The following is a 16166-nucleotide window of genomic DNA, read 5'->3' as shown; positions in this document are numbered from 1 at the left end:
TGCAACGTAGACTACAATGTATTTGGGCCAAGTCTGCACATGTGAAACTTCCTCCTGGTACACCACAATGGACCCCCAACTATAGCAGACAATCAACTAGAGCATATATGAGTAAGGATTTTTATGTACATTTAAGTGTTCTTCGATGGAATCGTTTACTCATTTTTCGTTGTCTTTTGTCAGACGTTCATCTACAGCCTCATCCGAGAACACCCGGATGTGAGCGCACATTGTCGTTTGATTAACTCGTTGAAGAAATTTGGGATCTTGGCCAAAGACGAGAAAAAAGCGACCGAAAAACAAAAGATTGTCGCGAGATTGTTACCTCACAGATTGGCGACAGTTAAAGGTACGTAATACTATTTTTAATGTTTTGTAATTTTTTAGATGAGGATTGACAATTTTAATTATTTGGACTACTGTTCTCACCTTGGATGATATTCTCACAAGGTTTCAACCTATGTAACCTCCAAATTTCTTCAAGTCTCTTGTCGAACCAGGGAATGTTTCTATTTGAATTTTTTTAATGTTTTGAAATATTTTAGATAATTTGAATTATTTGGCTTACTGTTCTCATAAGGTTCCAGCCGGTGCAACCCCAGACTTTCTTCAGACTCAACAGACTAACTATAAGGAGGATCACTCCACTATGATCAGGATAGGATATAATAATGGCTACCTAAGATCAAGGTTTGATAACAAATGGTTTTACGAATATGAGTGGCCTCAGCAATGACAACAAATGCAAGTTCTGCAACACAGAAGTAGAGAGTGTGAGTCACCTGACATTCAGTGGTAAGGTTCTGTTGGGGGACGACTATTATATGACACAACACAATTGAGTGCGTAAATATCTTCATTAGACGATAAGTAAAAACTGCACGCCTGTGGAACTCTGTTCCGTCTGCCTGCTTCCTCCCAGACTACAACTTGGATGTCTTCAAGTCCAACGTTAACAAATTCCTAATGAACCGCCCCCTTAAGTAAACACTTCATCAAATCTCCACACTAACGTACTGTACTTGCAATAACCCTTATCCCTGAGTGGCTTCCGGGCCTTGATAAGTGGTGATCACTGTGTAAAAAAAAAAAAAGTTGAATATTGAATACAGCAGCAAATCCTGGGAACATGTTTACCGGAAAAAACAGTTGGAAATAAGTCATACACCATCCACTATGACCATGCAATACCTACAGCTATGTACATAGAAAATGAAGTTATTGAACCTTACATAGTGATATGGGACAAGAAAGAGAAAGTAGAAACCCTAGTTGAAGTCAGTGTCCTTAATGATTCAGGCTTAAACAGATCTGAGTGGGAAAATACCAAAGTCTTATGTATGACATGAAAAGAAACTGGAATCTTAGAAAGACCACCATCACTCCAGTAATTATAAGACCGACCAGACTCATGAAAAAGAATTTCAAAAACTATGAGGTGCCTTCAATAATCTAATATTTCAGTCGTAATCCGACTTTCATCAGTGAATGAGACATTGAGATTACAACTGAAATATTTGGATTATTATGAAATTTTAATTGTAAGGTAGATAACTACAGTACTATTCCTAAAAAAAAGTTTGTTTTCCATTTTTGATAATAAAAATAAAAATAAAATAAATAAAATAAATCTTCTGCACCGAAATTGACTCTTTAATGGCTTTTAATGAAATTTTAATTGTAAGGTAGACAACTCCAGTAATATTCCTCAATTTAAAAAATTTGTTTTCCATTTTTGATAAAAAATCAATAAATAAAATAAAAAAAAAAATCAATAAATAAAATAAATCTTCTGCACCGAAATTGGCTTTTTAATTGCTTTTAATAAAATTTTAATTGTAAGGTAGACAACTACAGTAATATTCCTCAGTCAAAAAAAAAAAAATTGTTTTGTATTTTTGAAAAAAAAAAAAAACCCAAAAAACCAAAAATGAACAAATAAACAAAATAACTCTTTTACACCGAAATTGACTTTTTTTAAGTGCCTTTAATGGAATCTTAATTGTAAGGTAAATAACTCCTATAATATTCCTCAATCAAAAAAATGAGTTCTGCACAAATAAAAAATTGCTTTATTTTGTGCGTGTATTGCAGGTGATGTGGCCATTGTGAACTTAGGAATGAACGAAGAAGAATACATGCACATGTGCACCGAGGTTGACTTCATCATCCATGCAGCTGCATCCGTCAATCTCGCATATCCATACATCGTAAGTTTTGAATAGATTTTGAAATATTAATTTAATGACGGAGACCCACAACAAGAGTGTTTGGGCTTAGAGAACACCTTTTCTAAGTGATGTTATCTCAAGTAATAGCATGAAGCTGGATACTCCACCAGACTAGATGAATTCTTGTTCTGGGATCCAGTAAGACCAAGAAACCAAAACAAAAGTTATACTACAACACATGAAAATGATTAATTGGGGACAGGAAAACTATGTTCTCAATTTCTTTACTAACTCAGTGTTTGAGATATAAAGAACTTTAATGGAACGTTCAAATATTTATGGATCTCGTATAGAGTTCAAGTGTTTGCCCCAGGTTGTGGTTGTGTCGTAAATAAAATTGAACTTTTTTCTGTTGACAAAAAACATATGGACTGAAACACAAACAAACCCCAAGGTGTTTATGGACAGCCAATCACACGACAATAACTTAACTATAATGTTAACTTACAAAGACAAAGGAGTATAGGAGTCATATTCATTATATATATATATATATATATATATATATATATATATATATATATATATAAAATAAAATAAATATATTTGTGAATTATTACACGGATTTCGGCATTTGGATTATTTTGGACCATCTTCCAATTACGCGATTTCCTTGGATTTTACTTGTGTGAATAGAAAATTAAATTAACTTTCTTGAACTTACATTTTTGGATTTTACCGTCATTGAATACTTTATCTTTCACCAGACTATCCATTCACATGAAATCACCTTTTTCTTCACCATATTCCTTCTGCTTCACTTTTTGTTATCAAGTAAGATCTTTGACTTGCTTGTTGTTTCATCAAATACTTTTGCATGCAAAATCCGATCCCGCATTTTGCTAATTCCTACCCTCTGATGAGAAGGAAAGTATTTCTTCGAAACTCAGCGGATTAAAGACTATCCACTTATCAAGTGTTTCCTTTTCAGATTAAATATTTTTTAAACTCTTTTTCAAAGTGTTTTTTTTTATCATGTTTTATTAACTATTTGCTCTTATATATATATATATATATATATATATATATATATATATATATATATATATATATATATATATATATATACTGTGGAAGCAAAATCAAGACTTCAAACAGTGTTGATGGCAATAAAAAGTGTATTTCATTTTACGATACAATTGTTTCCATGTCCAGTCGAACAATTTCAAACATTATATCATTTGAAAATTTTCCAAAACCTGCATTTTTTCACACTTTATGAATAAACACACTTTTGACAATAGAGCATTTTTCTTTCTCTTCAAAAATATATATATTTGGCGAGATAATTTACAAGTGCCGCTCCCGTGGGTCGATCGATAGAACTGCTGACTGTCAACGCGATGGTTCTAGGTTCAATCCTATTCTAGCGGCACTGATGAGTTGTGATACAACGAAACAGGACTGTATGTCGATGACTACAAATATATATATATATATATATTTTTTTTTATATGGGGAATTAGACCTGCAGTCTAAAGAGCAAAGTTTATTTTAATGTATTAATACTTTAAAACAACAGTGCTCATTGTACTGTAGATATATAATAAGCTCAATAGGTATATTTTTATCCTAGAGCCATATTAATATTGAAGATAGAGATTGATAATTGTAAATTATGAATCAGTTTGATTTTGTTTGTTCATCCTTTTGAAACAGATGCATAATTTACAATTATTAATTAATCTGTATACTCAATATATATATACATATATATATATATATATATATATATATATATATATATAAAATAAAACGTATATATATATATATATATATATATATATATACACGTTTTATTTTATATATATATATATATATATATATATATATATATATATCCCAAAATAGCGAACATTTCTGTAAAAGTCTGAGGAAGCTGCAGACGGCCAAAAAACTGCCGAATAGCTGAAACAATAATGAAACTTAACAGAAAGATACGGCAATAAAAAATAAAACGCATATTTGCTCTACAACAGTATTGAGAATTTTCTTCAGTTGTTATTAATTACCATTTCCACTATATATATATATATATATATATATATATATATATATATATATATATATATATATATTAAAATCAATATATATATATATATATACTGCTCCCCATTTGGGCGTAAAATTGGTAAAAGGGAAGATTATTTCCAACTCGCATTTAGATAAAATGCACTTTTATAAATAATTGAATTCATTCAAAACGTATGCGAAAACAAAAACAATTCATTCAAAATGCATGCAAAAACAAAAACAAATAGATAACATATATATATGGTAGGATATAAAAATATATATGGCAATTAAGCTACACAGAATATTCCGCGTTTGGGGATAAACATTAATAATATATATAGGTACCATGTTAATCTGAACTTCTGTAATTTGAATTTGAAACAGACGACACCGATGTTGTCCTTAGCCTTTTTTAATGTATATATATATATATATATATATATATATATATATATATATATATATATATATATATATATTTACCAGTGGTGAAAAAACCGGACTAGAGTGCTCAATGTGCTCTTATATATATATATATATATATATATATATATATATATATATATATATATATATATATATATATAAAAATTACAATAAGTTTACCAAGGTAATCAAAATGGTAAACTTAAAATATATTATAAATATTAAAAAGTTAATATTTACAAGTAAAATAAACTCAGCCAGATGTAAAAGCTCAATAAAACCGAAAAGGAAATAGAGCTCATAATATGAACAAATGATTAATAAAACATGTTAAAAGACATCTTGAAAAAGAGTTAAAAACATATTTAATTTTAAAAAAGGAAGCACAAGATAAGTGGATAGTCCTTAATCCGTGGAGTTTCGAAGAAATACTCTCCTTCTCATCAGAGGGCAGGAATTAGCAAAATGCAGGATCGGATTTTGCATATAAAAGTATTTAATGAAACTACAAGTAAGTCACAGATCATACTTGGTTAAAAAAAAGGGTGAGGTAAGGGGAACAGGAGGCAAAATATATATATATATATATATATATATATATATATATATAACTTCCAAATTGTGAATGTATTGGACTGTGGGCGAATGGGATTTTGTAATTTTGTTCTTATTTATATTTAACACAAATGAATGCTCGACATGCAAAAATATCAGTAAATGATATAACATAAAAATATAACACAAAAAAACTTACGTTTCTGACTTTTTGAGATGAGGATTGATTATTCATATTATTTGGATTCTTCAGACTACTGTTTTTGGTCGATGTAACCTTCAACCTTCTTCAAATGTATCTTGTTGAACTCAGGTATGTTTCTGTTGAACTCAGCAATCTAGATAAAATTTTGAGTGGAACCCTTTATTTACTTCACGGGGGGTAACATGTTCTTGTTCCGTCAGCCATGACTGCATAGAGGTCCTAAGTAATTCGCAATTGTATTTTTTGGTCCCCCCCCCACACACACAGCGGATTGAGTCTTTAAACTTTCAAGAGAATATCACATTTTACAACTGATTTTTTCAAATAGTCTAACCACTGTGCCAGGATTGGAAAAAATCAATGGAAAAAGTGATATTTTTTTGAAGGTTGAAGGCTCAAATATACAATTGCGAATTACTTAGGACCTCTATCGAGTCATGGCTGACAGAACAAGAGCATACTACCTCCCATAAAATAAATAAATGGTTCTGCTTGAAATTCCGTCCAAATTCCCAAGTTCGACAGAAACATTCCAAAGCTGGGCTGTGGTGCAGTGGATAGAGACGTTGAATCTCTACGGTTCCAGGTGAGAATTGTCTGAAGATAGCGGTTTCAATCCTACCCAAAGCCGGCCAGAGGCTTACTTGGCCAAATGTGGTGAGATGACGATAACTATGGATGGCAGTAATTGCTGAGAATGCAGTTAGGAGTTTCAGAGTTCTTATCCAGTCATGGTTATCACCTGATGAAGGCCAGAGGAATAGTTGGCCGAAACGTCATGAAACAACAACTAAGAAAGATGAGGATGAAATAAATTAATAAACATTCCCGAGTTCGACAAGGTACACCTGAAGAAGGTCAGAGGTTTTTTTTTATTACATTTTCACCCCAAACAAGGCAAATTGCCACTTTGGTGTAGAGGGCTACTATCAGGGGCAACAACTACTGGGGTACTATGTAGGGATTTGGACAGCAAGATGTCGGTTCACGTTACACTTGAACTTCTGCACGTCAGTACTGTTGGGGAAGCAGGGACCTGGAATGAAATTCCAGAGTCTAGCAGTTCTGGGGAAGAAACTATTGGAGTAAAAAGATCTTTCACATCTAGGGATTTCTACAGTGTGGGGGTGGGATTTAGCAGCCTGTCGGGTTTGTCGAGGGTGCTCACGTCGTGGGGGCACAAGTGATTGCAGTTCGTCAGAGCATTCACCACTAAAATACTTGTAGAAAAGGCAGAGGGATGCAACATTTCGTCGATGGGACAGAGGCTGAAGCTTAGATGCCAGTTCAGGGCCTATCAGGTTTGCGACTCTCTTTTGAACCTTGTTACATCGACCGAAACGTGAAAATGACACTCAAGATGAGAACAGTAGTCTGAAGAATCCCCAAAAGCAGAGAAATATATTTTAAAATATCAGTAAATGACTGAAACAACTGTATGCTTATGTAGTAAATAAAACTGAAATTTAAGTGTCTGTTCCCAGTGAAGCAGTCGAGTTATAAAACAGTATTTGTAGCTCTTCTATTGCACTATTGAGCTACCTGAACGAACGTTGTTTTATTAATATGTATATTTAATTAAAAAATGTAAAATTTTTATTCTGTTTTTTTTCTTTGACAATTTTAGGCTTTGCAAGGACCAAACGTTTTGGGAACACAGAATGTTGTTTTGTTTGCTTTTACAGGCAAAGTGAAACCACTTCATCATATAAGGTAAGAAAAATGTAATATTTAATTTTTTTTTTTTTTCAAAATGACACCAATAAACAAAAATGGTATGATAAAAATACTGATGAGGTCATTGAAACTTGAAACTTTTAAATAATATTACATGCCAAATTCATAATATAACGATCCAGTAACTCCACAGACATTACAGAAATGGTCATTATGATTGAAAAAAAAAATATTTGCTCTGCAATAGTAAAAAGCAAATATATGTTTTTTTTTTCCCCCAATCATAATGACCATTTCTGTAATGTCTGTGAAGTTACTGGATCGTTAATACGATTCGGTATCCGAAACATGTGTAACTAAGTAGATAAAACGGTAATAAAAAATAAAACATAATCGTGACACCCTGCACTGAAGAATCCCGAAAGGATGAAACACTAGTGTCTGTAGGTATTTAATTATTATAGTAAAAAAATAATTATATATATATATATATATATATGTATATTAATTTGTAATTCAATGAATTTCAAAAAACTCTCATTGAAATGAATTTCATATCAAAGAATTTTTATTATTCTAAGCAAGACAAAGAATGTTTTAGAAATTTTATCTCCTTAACCTATAGGGTTTCGATGTCTACCATCTCATCAGAGGAGAGAAAATATTAGCAAATACTTATAAAGGTATGCACCCTATTTGCTAAAGTCAGTGAGACATGGAAAGTCAAAGTCAAAATAATACATTTATCAGAAGTCCTGTAGCAGGAGGATTTGCAGAAAAAGGATATGAAAGTTTTTTTTTAGATCCAGCTTGCTTGGTAAAATCCATGTTACGCATACGGATGTAAAGAACGCATAACATGGATTTTACCAAGCAAGCTGGATCTAAAAAAACTTTCATATCCTTTTTCTGCAAATCCTACTATTATTTATTTTTTTTACTTTGACTTTCCATGTCTCACTGACTTTAGCAAATAGGGTGCATACCTTTATAACTGGTAGACATCGACACCCTATAGGTTAAGGAGATTAATTTTCTGAACCATTCTTTGTCTTGCTTAGAATAATAAAAATTCTGTGATATGAAATTCATTTCAATGAGAGTTTTTTTAAATTAATTGAATTACAAATTAATATATATATATAAGTTTTATTTTTTATTACCGTTTTATCTACTTAGTTACACATGTTTCGGTTACCGAATCGTATTAACGATCCAGTCATTCATATCCTTTTTCTACAAATCCTCCTGCTACAGGACTTCTGATAAATGTATTATTTTCACTTTGACTTTCCATGTCTCATTGACTTTAGCAAATAGGGTGCATACCTTATAAATATTTGCTAATATTTTCTCTCCTCTGATGCTCGAATTGCCAACACCTAAAACAACATGGCTGCCCACATTCCCAGATTAGAAAGTTAAAAAATCATCTATATGGATTCAAATGTTAAAAGATTAAAAATACTTGAAGCGCTATGTATAAAAACTAAACAACGAAAAATAAACAATGCAAATTTTGAAAGTAGTAGTAACATTTTGAAGTGCCGAGCTACATAACCATCCGAGTTGAGCATATTGAGAAGTGATACACGAATTACCATTAGCATATAAGCGACGCTCTTTGTGTAAACAAATCGAGCGGAGGTATTTCGGACGATGTCAAAACATCGTTATACTCACTACTCGCTCAGCAGCCGCCAATAGCGTAATGGTTAGGAGCCTTGACTGTCGTACAGATGGTCGGGTTTCAATCCTGGCTTGACGTAGTTGCCTGTCTAGCCGCGCTGATGAGCTGTGAAACAGCGAAACAGTACTGTATGTGGATGACTATATATATAAAATAAAATATGCATCAAGTGCGTTGGAAAGCCAAATCACAATGTAATATTAGCAAAATAAACAAATATTTTACTTGTTTGAAATTTATGTTGTAAATTTTACTTGTTTGAAATTTATGTTGTAAATTTGGAGAAAGAAAAGTCTGTTTGTAAATATCCGCGTGTTGTATCTAGCGGTTGTATTTTGAAGAAAGAAGAAAAGAAAAAAAAGAAACAAAACAACATACTGAAGATGGAGTATATCTCTGAAATATATTTGTGATAAATTTCAGACAAGTAAAATATTTGTTTATTTTCCTAATATTACGTTGTGATTTGGCTTTCAAGCGCAGTTAATGCGTATTTTATTTTATTCAAATTAAAATATATATATATATAGATGTATATATGTGTGTGTGTGTGTGTGTGTGCACATATAGTTACATATATACATCTATATATATGTTGCAATGATAAATTATAAATTATTAAAGAAAAAACAAAAAAAACCTGTAAATTCTATACCATCTTGTAAATCATTGTACATTTATTTTTGCCACGTTCTGAACATGTTAAAAAAACATATTTTTTCTCCATCTTAATTTCATATATATATATATATATATATACATATATATATATATATATATATTCAACACTGATATTATGTTTCCAACTGTGAATTTGAGTTGCTTCACTGCCAGGCCTTTTATAGGTATTGCCTTGATAAATTTACAAGTACCCAAAGTCAGTATTGAGTAATTCTTGTTATTTCCAGCACCGATAGTGTATTTCCGCATGGACTAAGCAATTGTGGTGAAGACGATGATATTACGACTTATCATAATCAATTGTCGGATGGTTATTCCCAGTCGAAATGGGTGGCCGAGTTATTGGTGGAAAGGGCAAGGAAAAGAGGCTTACCCGCGGTTGTTTACAGATTAGGTAAGTTTGGTTTATATACTTAAGTGAATTTAGTTTACAAACAAATGGCTACACATAAGCATACATGTTTCAGCGAAAACCCAGTACGGGAATCGCTTTGTCAGGCCAAGGACATCTCTGGTTTATGCTGGGTACTTAAAGGATGTGTTGGAGTTGGGGGAGGGGGTCATCTTGGGTTCTGCATTTTTATTTATTTCTTTTAATTCAAGGTGAGATGTCCTTGGCCTGACGAAGCGATTCCCGTACTGGGTTTTCGCTGAAACATGTATGCTTATGTGTAGCCATTTGTTTGTAAACTAATTTCACTTATTTTGGCTCTGTCTAAACATTGAGCACTCTTTTGGTGGACACACTTATATATTTTGTTTTGAACAAACAAATAATTACCACCAATACAATACTTATATACTTATATAAACCAGTTATATAAGTATATAAGTATTGTATTGGTGGTAATTATTTAATTCAAGGTGAGATGTCCTTGGCCTGACAAAGCGATTCCCGTACTGGGTTTTCGCTGAAACATGTATGCTTATGTGTAGTCATTTGTTTGTAAACTAAATTCAACAATGCTTTTATTTTTGCCTTTATCTACCTCGATAGAGAATGTTTGAGCATTCTAGCTTTACCTCACAATTTCTGAAGTCGGGTTATTTTGCATTAATTTAGATTTGAAGAACTCATTTAAAAACTGGTTAGGAGTAATACAGTTTGGGTTTCATATCAAAAAAAAGAAAAGATATTTGCAATACACAAATGTTAGCGATATTAAGACAAGTGGATTTCCAAAGTTATAGATAGAAAATTGCTTAACTTAGCTTTTGGAAGAGTTTGACCCTGCCGTCCCGAGTTCATATCGTACAGTTTATATTGTACAGTTTATGACCCATGCTGGTCTTATTGCTGTTTACAAAAGTAGCCAAAAAATGCCAAATGAAAATGACACAATGTCAAAAGTGAAACGAGTTGACTTTGTCAAACAAGGAAAAAAATATGAAACAATATTTTAAACAAAACAACAAAAAAATATGAAACAATATTTTAAACAAAACAACAAAAAAATATGAAACAATATTTTAAACAAAACAACAAAAAACGAACCAAAAACATTCATTATGTAAAATTTTAGTAAAAGTATAGTTACTTTTTTGACATATATAATGTCTTTGTTTTTCCACAAGAAAGTTTATGGTTTGTTTAATTATTAATATATATATATATATATATATATATATATATATATATATATATATATATATATATATATATATATATTTTGCCTTAAATCACCACCATAATAAAAAGTATACATTAATTCATAGTGCTGTTGTCATCTCGCTTGCATCTGTAAACAAATACCCCTCCATAGATAATAGACACCTTACACGCCGTTAAATTAGAACCACTACACATCCAGTTAAGCCCCAACTTTAGCCCTAAAACATATACTAAATACACTTAAGACTATGATAAAGACTCTACACACCTTTCTGCACTACACTATATATAATACGCTCCTCCTTTATTTAGAATTCGACGCCCCCCCCAACATCATCTATAATTTTAATTTGTTTTGATCTATTTCGTTCCTAATGAATCCAACGCTAGACGCCGCATCCCCACTATGTTACCTAGCATCTTATCTACTTTTCTGATGAGAAGCATTAGACTTTGAAATGCCTTGGTATAAAGAGTCCCTTCTATTCCCCAACTAATCGATTGTATTCCCTTATTGAATAAATGAACCAATCTATAGTTCTGTGACTTCATTTCCCACTCCTATTGTTTTCATATATTTATATATATATATATATATATATATATATATATATATGTAGAGAGAGAGAGAGAGAGAGAGAGAGAGAGAGAGAGAGAGAGAGAGAGAGAGAGAGAATAAATGACAAAAAACTATATTCCAAAATTCATGATGTTGATCTTTGCTTTCATATAAGCTGTATCACCTGAAGAGGTCTCTAGTTACTGGTAACTAGCTGACCGGAACATGCTCATGATTGTGTAGCAACAGATTACTGCTTATGCAAAAGCAAATAAAGATTATATATATATATATATATATATATATATATATATATATATATATATATATATATATATATATAAAAGTGAAATTGTTTGTCTGTGTGTGTGTACATTTCCCTACTCAACTACTCTGTCAATTTTCAGTCTACAGACTCCAGATTTGACAGAAGAGGTATTGAGATTTGGGAAAATCTTTTTAATCAGTTTTCGGCTAGAAATTTGGCTGTCAAGGGTCAAAGTTCAACGATTTGACCTGTGATAACTCTACCAAACTCCTTTGCCAATTTTGAAACTAAACACTTGAAATTTTAGATGTAGGTTACTTGGACATGGATCAAACTTTTTAATTTGATTTGAGCCCAAAACAATAAATGTTAAGGGGTCAAAATTTGGGTCAAAGTTTAAAAAAAAATTGATCTCTGCAGTATCTACCAGATTACTCAGTCAAATTTTGGTCTAAACACTTGAAATTTTACATAAAGTGTATTCAGACATAGGACAAGCTTTTAAATCGGTTTTTGGCCAAGAATTTGTCTTCCAGGAGGTCAAAGTTCAAAAGATGTTACCTTTGCGGTTTCTAGCAAACTTTTCAGCTAATTTTGGGGCTAAACATTTGAAAATTTACAGAAAGGGTATTCAGACATGCAGCAAGCTTTTTAATCAAAGTTGAAAGAGTTGACTTTTGCAGACTCTACCAAACTCCTCCACCAATTTTAGGTCTAAACACTTGAAAATTTTAGATGTAGGTTATCTGGACATGAGTCAAACTTTTTAATATATATATATACATATGCACATAAAGTTATGAACAGTACACAGGGCCCGAGCAAAGCCAGGCTGAAATGCTAGTATATATATATATATATATATATATATATGTATATATATATATATATCTTTGTTTCACTGAGAGAATATATGTTAGCACTGTTTTTTTAAAATCATTCTCTGTGTATTTTTTAACAAGTAAAACTAATTATAATTTTCGCATCAGGTAATCTTTCTGGTGACCGCGAAAATGTCAACTGGAATCCACAGGATTTTACACTTTTGATGCTGCAAGCATGCGCAACGTATGGGGTTGCTCCGGAAGAAAACTGGGACATGGAGATGACGCCAGTCGATTTCACAGCAAATTTGATCGTACGGATAACGCAAAATTTGGCACAGGCAGTCGGAAAAACGCTGCATATAATCAGCACAAAACCGGCAAAAAGCAAGTAAGTTGAAAATAAATATTTTTTTTTTATAACAAGTGAAGCAAGCACAGTGAACGAGGCATAAAAAAAACATTTAATGGATGGAGCAAAAGCTATCGGGTAAAAAGTGTCATTTTTGACAACTTTAAGGCATTTGTGATCTCTTTTGAGATCCTGGGAACACTGAATCCCAGTGAAAATGGACAAATGGTGCAGTTTCATGCCTTAAGACATGTATATTTGAATTCAGCACTATGGAAAACCACTATATAGACATACATATCAAATTTTTGAGTAATATGAAAAAAGAGCTGCAAAAAGGCGTGTTTTTTTTTTAGCCCTAAAAGTCCCAGAGGGATGCGAATCAGAATTTTGCCAGGGTCACCCATACTGGATTTATATTAAGAACAATGGCCTCCACATTTTGGCCAAGTTTCAGGAAAATCTAATGGATGGATCAAACGCTATGGGACAAAAGTGTCATTTTTGCCTATTTTGGGGCATTTTTTTTATCTCTTTTGAGCCCCTGAGGATGGCGAATCCCAATATAAATCGATAACAATGCAGTTTCAGGTCTTAACACATGTATATTTGAGTTGATCACCGTGAAAAGCCACTGTATAGTCAGACATATCAAGTTTTTGTTGAGAAATATGAAAAAAGAACCACAAAAAGGGGTGTTTTTAGCACTGAAAGTCCCTGGGGACATGGACCAGAATTTTGCCAGGATCACTCATACTGGATTTATATTAATAACAATGGGCTCCACATTTTGGCCCAGTTTTAAAAAAATCTAATGGATGGATCAAAAGTTATGGGGCAAAATGTATCATTTTGGGCCATTTTGAGGCATTTTTAACCTCTTTTGAGCCCCTGGCGATGTAACGGAAATTTTTGCAAGAAAAAATTTTTTTTACTGTGCACATCTATTTAATGAAATACAATTTGTGGCAAAATTTTAGAAAAAACTAATGGACGGTTATCTGGCAATAGTCCAGATGCACGGACGCACAGAATAACGGATGCACGGACGCCACTGAAAACATAGGTCCCTCTTCGATAAATCGGGGAACCAAAAATCATAAAAGTTGTTTCGAAGTACGACATTAAAAAACTGTCATTTAAAAAGTTTATAAATCTAGATAATAATAGGTGTATGTGTAAACTCAAATTCCATTTTTTACTTTTTTTGTAGCGGACTGGTGGATATATTATATATATCCCCCAGTCGTACAAAAGGAAAAATGAATTGAGAAAGAAACAAACAATGTGTTAAATTCAAATAAACGAACTAGAATTTATTTTGTGAAGAAACAAATGAACGCGTGTGTTTGTGTGTGATTAGAAAAGGCTTGCACATTTTAAAAAACGTTTTTATTGAAAGAATATCGTAGATATTATAGTGGCTTTCTTCAGTCTCGACAGACTATGGATACCCACTGTAAAGGTGCCTGCGCATGAAATTTTTGTGGCAAGAGTTGCACAATCCCCAACCTCACCTCTCCTGAGTTGACATTGTTTAATACCAGTGTCAAGTAGAGGTTCAGGACGATTGAAAACAATGCCGAGATAAGCGGAAAGCACATACAGCGCCTAGAATTCCCAAATGGTCACCCATTTGGTACTGGCCTGGTTCAATGTTGCTTAACTTTGGTGATGTTGTGAAAACCGGTGTGTCAACGTGATTATGCTGTATATTCGTAGATATTAAACATAACGTTAAATTCCTTAAAAAAAAATTGAAATAAAGAAATGGAAAGAAACTGAGACATGTGCATGCGGGCATTATGTTTTTTCTAAAACAAGGGAGGCTTTAGATTGAGCTTAATAATAACTGATAATAATTAAAAAGAAAGGAAAGAATATCCACATATGCAAATTAAAATTTAAGAGTATAGAAGTGGAGGCTTAATCTTAATAATAGCTGATAATAATGATGATGATGTTCGTGCATCATTTGTGAAGATGATGATGATCACGCAATTGTTCTGTGGAGTTGAAGATGACTTGTTCGACCGATTCGAGCTCTGAAGTATTTCTCGCATGTTGGACACCTGTGGGATAATTCTGTATCAGAGATGTTGATTGCTCTGTCCTTTCTAATGTCACGTTCTCTCTTGCATTCTTCATTGTGTGCGGATTCAGAAATTGTAGTCCGTTTGTGAGTTGCAGCATGCCAGGTACATCTGTCTTGGGTTAGTTTTTCCTATGAATTAGAATACAAACCAAATTGTTTGCGGGAAACTTTCAGATCATCCTTGAACCGTTTCTGTTGTCCTCCTGCGGGTCTTTTTCCTTTGGACAGTTCACCTTAAAGGAGTTGTTTTCGGAGCCTTGAATCAGACATGCAACATATATGACCTGTCCAACGAACCTGGCACTGTTGCAATATGATGTGTACTGACAGAAGGTTTGACTGAAATCTTTGTCTGGTATCTTGTCTGCTACTTAATTTTCAACAGTCTATGGAAGCTGGTCATGTGGAAATAATTCAGTTTTTTGGTATGTCTGGTTTATACAGTCCAGGTTTCACAAGCATACATCAGGATGGTAAGAGTCACTGACAATAATAATAATAAAAAAAGCAATGAAAAAATAATTAAGTAAACAAATTTAATGACTCATAACATATTATTTTCTTTTTTTTTTTTACTCTTCCTTCATTTTGAATTTTTGAAAGAAGGTAATTCAATCAACATAACTATTAAAGAAATTAAAAAAAAAAAAAATTGGAAAATCAGGGGAAATAACTCATTAGAATTACCTCCCTTCAGCTTTTTATCATCTTTTAAAATGAATTCTATCGTATTTATTTCTAATGTAAAAATTATTTAATTAAGGATTTAAAAATGATAATATTAAGGAGTTATATATATATATATATATATATATATATATATATATATATATATATATATATACTAGACTACCTGTGACCCGTTGGGTCAGTATGTTATATTAGCTATGAAATTAATGTATGAGCGTGACACTTGTGACGTAAAGAAAATAGTTTTTTGTGACATAACAGAAACATTTCTATGAAAGTATATTA

At 32.2% G+C, this 16166-nt stretch overlaps 1 protein-coding gene across 4 annotated transcripts in view; it reads left to right on the top strand.

Moving 5' to 3' along the window:
• LOC145259085 (uncharacterized) overlaps positions 1–16166 on the top strand; it is a 128116-nt gene that overhangs the window by 73377 nt on the left and 38573 nt on the right. For all 4 annotated transcript variants that reach the window (XM_080116726.1, XM_080116725.1, XM_080116727.1 and 1 more), the window contains exons 14-18: positions 184–349; positions 2095–2210; positions 7061–7146; positions 9709–9875; positions 12910–13135. In XM_080116726.1, coding sequence (XP_079972852.1) covers positions 184–349; positions 2095–2210; positions 7061–7146; positions 9709–9875; positions 12910–13135 — 761 coding nt within the window. The remainder of the gene's footprint in view (positions 1–183; positions 350–2094; positions 2211–7060; positions 7147–9708; positions 9876–12909; positions 13136–16166) is intronic.

Source organism: Euprymna scolopes, chromosome 34 (assembly GCF_053919585.1).
Source record: "Euprymna scolopes isolate OS-2025 chromosome 34, ASM5391958v1, whole genome shotgun sequence".
NCBI classification, from domain to species: domain Eukaryota; kingdom Metazoa; phylum Mollusca; class Cephalopoda; order Sepiida; family Sepiolidae; genus Euprymna; species Euprymna scolopes.
This window is presented reverse-complemented; position numbering and strand designations above follow the sequence as displayed.